This window comes from Tympanuchus pallidicinctus, unplaced genomic scaffold, assembly GCF_026119805.1.
Source record: "Tympanuchus pallidicinctus isolate F22 unplaced genomic scaffold, pur_lepc_1.0 scaffold5, whole genome shotgun sequence".
Lineage (NCBI taxonomy): Eukaryota > Metazoa > Chordata > Aves > Galliformes > Phasianidae > Tympanuchus > Tympanuchus pallidicinctus.
The window spans coordinates 63,496,512-63,502,511 of record NW_026294769.1 but is presented as its reverse complement, the minus strand read 5'-3'; the positions used below and the strand labels follow the sequence as shown (position 1 = coordinate 63,502,511).

Genomic DNA, 6,000 nt, shown 5'->3' with positions numbered 1-6,000 from the left:
AGAACTTGAGATTAATACAGTAAAGGTATGCAGCTGTCTCATCACCAGTTTCTCTTCTTTGTCAAGAGCTAAGAGAGCTTCTGGCAGTGGCCAGAAGCAAAAGCTGACACATCTCCCTCCTGCGATTGAAGAGGCTGAACTTTGTCAGGGGCAAGCAGGAACCTGGTCCTGGAACCCACAGGTCAGCCTGTCTAGGGCTCTGTAGGGCTGGATTAACAGTACTTAAAATCCATGACTTCATTTTAAGTGTATGCACATTTTTGACCTTCTGCTTTAAAACTTCCTTTGTTTCTTAGTCTCAGTAATGTTCAAAGCTGTTTATTGAATCACTTTAGAAGTTGTCTGCTTTGTTTTAACCTCATTAATTGCTTTGTTATTCTCAAGTGGTTGGGTTGTTGTTTTTTCTTTTCTTTCTCTCATTTTTAGGTGATCCAAGTGGCTTTTGCAACCATTTCTTCCAGGCTTTTGACTTTGGCACGTTAATATCCAAAATCTCACATCCACAGAAGGGACAGCTTCCTTATCTCATATTTCATCTCCCCACTTCTTCATACATTGTATAAATAAGGCTAAATATTCTTTCAGCTGAGTGCCTGTAACCTTTACAATAAAACCACTGTACAAAAGTGCTGGAAAAGGAAAATATGTTTTCTTCTCTTTACATTCTGTCCCCTGAAGATCTACACTACTGTTCCAAGCTAAAATCAGTCAAATAAATCCAGAATCAACACATAAAAGCTTGCCACTTTTATTTGCATACAAAACAGAAATGAGAGAGGTTCACAATAAATTATCAGTGTACTCCCACAGAACATTCTTGTGTGTTTGCATAATGTGGGTTAAAAACAAATACCGTTAAGATAAGACTTCTTTGTGAAAGGTTTTAAGGAAACCTGATAATGTACTTTTGTCTGGTGAATTTAGTAGTGTTACTCTGCTAGTAAAAGCAATTCATCCAAAACTAACAGAACACAGTCAGCTGCAGAAATTTGGGTAACAAAACATAAGCTTTGTTGAACGGTTCTATCTACACCAACTAACCAGATGCATTTTTTTTCAGATACAGCTTGAATACTGTACTCTGGAGAAAGATCTGAAAGTGATCTTCCATCATCATCTAGCACTGACCCACTAACATACTAAGTTTCTGGCATGCAAGATAATTTTACCTTTATTTCTTGTTTCAACTGGTCTGGTACATGTATTTTTCTTTAATAAAGAGCCTGTAAACATCTTCAATGACAGATCAGGCACCTGGACAAGGGGCCAAATACAGATGCACATAAAATATTTCCCTTTCTAAACAGTTCACTGAGAGGGCTCTTTGCCATTTTCCCTTTTGTGTTCCAGAGTCTTGATGCTTCTTTTGGCTATGTTCCTTCTGAAGCGACTAATTCCAGGGGATCTCAGCTCAACGGCTTCCATCTCTTCTCGAACGGGAGTAAACTCTGGTTGAGCAAGATGAGGTGATGGATAGGAGGACTGGGAGTATGGGGATGGTAAAGGGTAGGACCCGTGAACTACGTACGGCTGTTGCTCACCATCATAAAGGTCCTCAGGGTCATAGATTTGGTAGGAGTTATGTGGCAACTGCACTACTGGGATGTCTTGATCAGTTGGCTCACCGTATCCACCTTAACCCACCACCACCAAGAGTATTCATATGGTTAACACAGGAGAAGGGGAGCAGAAAATTGAAGCGTTCATTAGGAAATTGACACATATATATATCTTTTATACATAGAGAGAGCGTGTGTGTATATATATATATATAATCTTTAAATACGCATTTTTTTATTCACATGAAGGAACGGTGAAAACATTTAAGAAAATTAATAAGCTGGAGCAATTGGAAACCCACCAACATACAGCCAAGTTAGTTGGAAACCACCACCAGAATTTGTCTTACGTCCAGTTGTAATACTGTGCTTATTATACACTGCACAATCTGCCTGCTTTAGCTTATTCCAATTATGGGCTGGAATATATGATTAACGGGCAAAACGGGTCGGACAATAGCTTTTAGCAGTGCAAGGAAGCTAAGTGCATGTACAGCAGCTAGCAGGTTCATTAGTGGTAGTCAATATCGATGGAAAGCACAGAGCAGTTCAGCATCCGTATCTGACCTTCAGCCAAATGAGGACTGAACCAGAATGAATCTTTCACCTTCTGGATTGGTAGCCATTGTAAGGGATTGGGCCTTAAAACAGGAAATGAACAACAGGGAAGGGAAGTGAGGAAAAAAGGATAGGAAGAGACGACAACAAAAACATTCACATAAGTAAAACATACAAATCACTTCACGGGCAGATTAAACTGCAAACATCAAACAAATAAGCCTTATGCATAACGTTTGTAGTAACTAGTTATTTACTAAAACAAATTTCAATTTTAGGCTGGACAACATCACTTTTGATAACTGTGTTAACTTCTTCCCTCAGCCTCTCTGCTACAACAGACAAGGAAAGTAGAATACACAGAAGATACAGAAAGAATCATTTTCTCCAGATTGCTTCACTTGTTAATGACAGACGTGCATCCCTGTTCCAGGTTACACTGGGCAGGTTTAGTAACGTTCATGCTCTCATGCCATGTGGAGGCACACGGAAGAGGAAGTGGAGAAACACGTTTTAACAACTAGAGATGTACGGCTCTGCTGTCGCCAACATTAGGAGGTGGGATTCAACACACAGAACGTTCAGGTGGAGCAGGCTCGTACAGTTACACACACACACACAAGACAAAACCCAATACACTTCCTCCATTCACAGGCCCAAATCAGATGGTGGACTCGTGTCACTGTGCTGCAGGCACCTTTGGTTTGTGGGCTCATTCCACTAAATTCAGCAGCACTGGACGTGTGTGTTTTTACGGAGCTAATCACGTTTTAGTGCAAGGATCCCCAGTAGCCTCCATCTTACTTTGGCTGTTAGAAGGACACGCTGTGTTTCCTCGCCCCGCCTCCCCCCGCGCGCAGCCTACTCACCTCCCATACCATAGCCAGCACACGAGGAGGGGTCACAGTACCCCGGGGGGCCGGCGGGGCCCTGGGAGCCAGGGGGCCCGGTGTGACCAGCAGGGCCTCGTGGGCCTGGAGAGCCTGGTGGGCCCGGGCTGCCAGTTCTGCTCTCTCCTGGAGGTCCTGCATAAAACAGGGAGACGAAACGTGTGACTAGCATCTCTCACAAGGCAGTGGGTCGATCGCCTCGGCAGTGCTGCAGGCCTGGTGCTAGGAGACGATGGCACAGAGCTCGCTACAAATATGGCAGATGGCTCGAGCACAGGGGCTGCGCCTCTCTGCTCCAGCTCCCCCACACGTGCTGAGGGAAAGGCTCCAAACTTTTTCCTGCTCCTGACAAGCCTCTTCTCTGGCTGTTGCTTTGTGTTCCTTGCCAAAGACAGCTCTTAGCCAGATATTTATACTAGTATTTCCAAAGCACAAACGTTTCACCAAGTGTCAGACATTTGGAAAGGCAGTTTCATGGGGGGAGGACTGCATGCATAGGTCTCCCTTTCACCCACACTGCTTCAATTCACCTTCTGGGTAGCACTGTGCCTTGATATTGATACTCTAATGGAAAGAACATCCTAACAAAGTCAACGCAATTTTATGCGTGTTTCACCCTCCGTTTTTCAGGGACTAACTATAACTCTCTTTGATTAAGGAGCTAAATTAATACACATTTCTCTTCAAGTTACAGTTGACCTTGAATCACTGAAAAGACAAATGCAATTAATCCAGATTAATTTTTACCTATCAGATGTCATCTCTGAAAAGGAAAATTGATGTGACTGACGATACCGTTGTGTATCACGTCACAACGCCATATTGCACCGTACAAACGTTACAACAGCAAGGTGTCCAATGACTGATGCCTCTGCAACATAAGCCTTCGAAGCAGAGGGTACAGCCATGAAATTCTTAGGTGCTTTGCAAATGGCCCAGGGGAGCCCAAAGCCACTTATTAACGTCTTTACCTGTAGATCCGGGTGGGCCTCGGGGTCCTTGAGTTCCAACACCTGGATTTCCTCTGTCTCCTTTCTCACCCGGTAAACCTAATGAAACAGCACTCAACAGAGTCACGTTTTGAACAAAGCTGTGCAATGTTCATTATTTAACTGGGATGTAGTTCCACATTCTACTTTTCACTTAAAAACACATGCGAGAGAAGATAGGCGGTAAAAATAAACACCTATTTGGCTCTTTTTTCCTCCCTTCTCTGATAGCCTCACGAGGGGATCACAGCATTCCTGAGGCATTAAACATTCCTGCTGCCATTGTGTTTGCTTTGAGGTGTCATGTAGGGGCATAGGCCAATTTCCCAAAGGCACTTTCCTTCTGGAAGAGTGCTCCTGGACTAATACCAAGGTACAACTACAGTGAGTGAAAGAACCCTCAGAACTTCACAAAGCTGTCTACAAACTACTGCGTGGCCAGAAAAACAAGCAAACAAACAAACAAAAACACCCTAAGCAAATATTTAATCATAGAATCACAAGGTTGGAAAGGACCTACAAGACCATCTAGTCCAATTATCCTCCCGTTACTCTTGCTACCACAAGCCACTAAACCGTATCTCGTAAATGCTCGTAATTGTACAACCTTCTTGAAATCCCTTCCAGAAGTCACCCACTGGTCATTCAGCAGAAGATGGTTCCACACATAAATGGAGAGAGTTGTTATGGGTTACTGAAAGGCCTCAGGCTGCTAAAATGCAAGAGAAGTCTCAGCACAGATGGAATCTGTCCCCCAATTGAATTCCAGTCTAAAAGCTTTGCAGTCACAAAACTCATGATTTTCCATTTGCTCGTGGCCCTGAATTGCTATCATCGGGTCTGATCTGTGAAGAGCACAGATCTAGTAATGCAGACAAGGCACTGCATTCTTCCAGCTTTCCATCACCTTCTATCCTACCATTATGGCATCCTATAAAAACACTTTCTATATGTAGCGATCACAAAGAGTGGTATCGAACTCAAGTAGGTGTCAAAGCTGCAAATTCCAGACCATGAGTTTCCACCGGCGACTTGGAAACTCTCATAAAGTCTGTGTTTGATTTGGATGGTTTAAAGACAAAATCCAGGCTGGTTTGTGGGACCTTACCCCCTGTTTTCCAGACCTCCCAACGCTGGTAATTTCTCTCACTGCTTCACAGCTTCCATGCTCTCAGAATGAAAGCTAATATAGAGCACCTTCATAAAAACAAATCAGACAGAAAAAAAGTGCTGCTACCCTTGATGAGACATGCTCTCCAATTTCAACTAACAAGCTGCTTCCTTCCCTCCTCTTTAGGTAGCTGTTGCATCTTAGGGAACAACCACTGGAGGACACCTCCAGGTGACCGTGTCTGGACCCTTGTTTATGCAAGGAGCCACGTAAGATTTTTTCCTTCCTAAGCAAGGTTCTGATGGATGCAATTAAGAATAAACTTTAAATGTGAAAATACTGTAATAAAAACTCATCACTCACAATGTATCGCCCTCCATAAGTTGTCAAAATAAGGATTTGCTGAACAGCAATCTGGTGGTGCATATTTGTTAAGTTGGTTTCTGGGCTTTTGACAAAGGTATAAGCAGAGGGGGGGAGTGGAAAGCCTAAGTGTGAACACTGAGAGTCACTTCAGAGCCCTTTAACCTGCTGGCATTGTCCTTACACTGCACAGAGCTGCACATTGGAAGTCAGCCCACTGAAAACACTGACCCCCCTGATTGCAGAGCCTGCACCGTAGGCAGTTTTAACTCCATCTTCCCACTCCTTGTGTGATTTAGTCTGGTGCCTCCTAAGACAAGCAGTATGCAGGTCTCATATGGACCCAGAAAAATGAGTTCTCTTCGTGTTTTGAGGAGATGATAGAAGGAATTGAAACAGAGACAGTGAAATCTGTAGTTCCTGCAATCTCTTCTTCAGCTGAAGTCTTCAGGAGCATCTAGTCCTCCCACACAGCATCTTCAGGGACTGGACAAGCTTAAATCACAGTAGGGAGAGCATTCACATGCACA

General features: G+C 43.5%; 1 protein-coding gene across 6 annotated transcripts in view; it reads right to left on the bottom strand.

Annotated features, from left to right (window-relative positions):
* Positions 1-732: 732 nt before the first annotated feature.
* Positions 733-6,000, bottom strand: part of COL14A1 (collagen type XIV alpha 1 chain) — a 116,078-nt gene continuing 110,810 nt past the window's right edge. For 3 of the 6 annotated variants that reach the window (XM_052703950.1, XM_052703953.1, XM_052703952.1), the window contains exons 46-48: positions 3,979-4,056; positions 2,987-3,142; positions 733-1,634 (exon numbers count right to left, since the gene is read on the bottom strand). In XM_052703950.1, the coding sequence (XP_052559910.1) occupies positions 1,309-1,634; positions 2,987-3,142; positions 3,979-4,056 (560 nt within the window). In that variant the 3' untranslated portion in view covers positions 733-1,308. Of the gene's footprint in view, positions 1,635-2,126; positions 2,201-2,986; positions 3,143-3,978; positions 4,057-6,000 lie in introns of all 6 variants that reach the window. The other 3 variants (XM_052703954.1, XM_052703955.1, XM_052703956.1) reach the window with 2 other exon arrangements.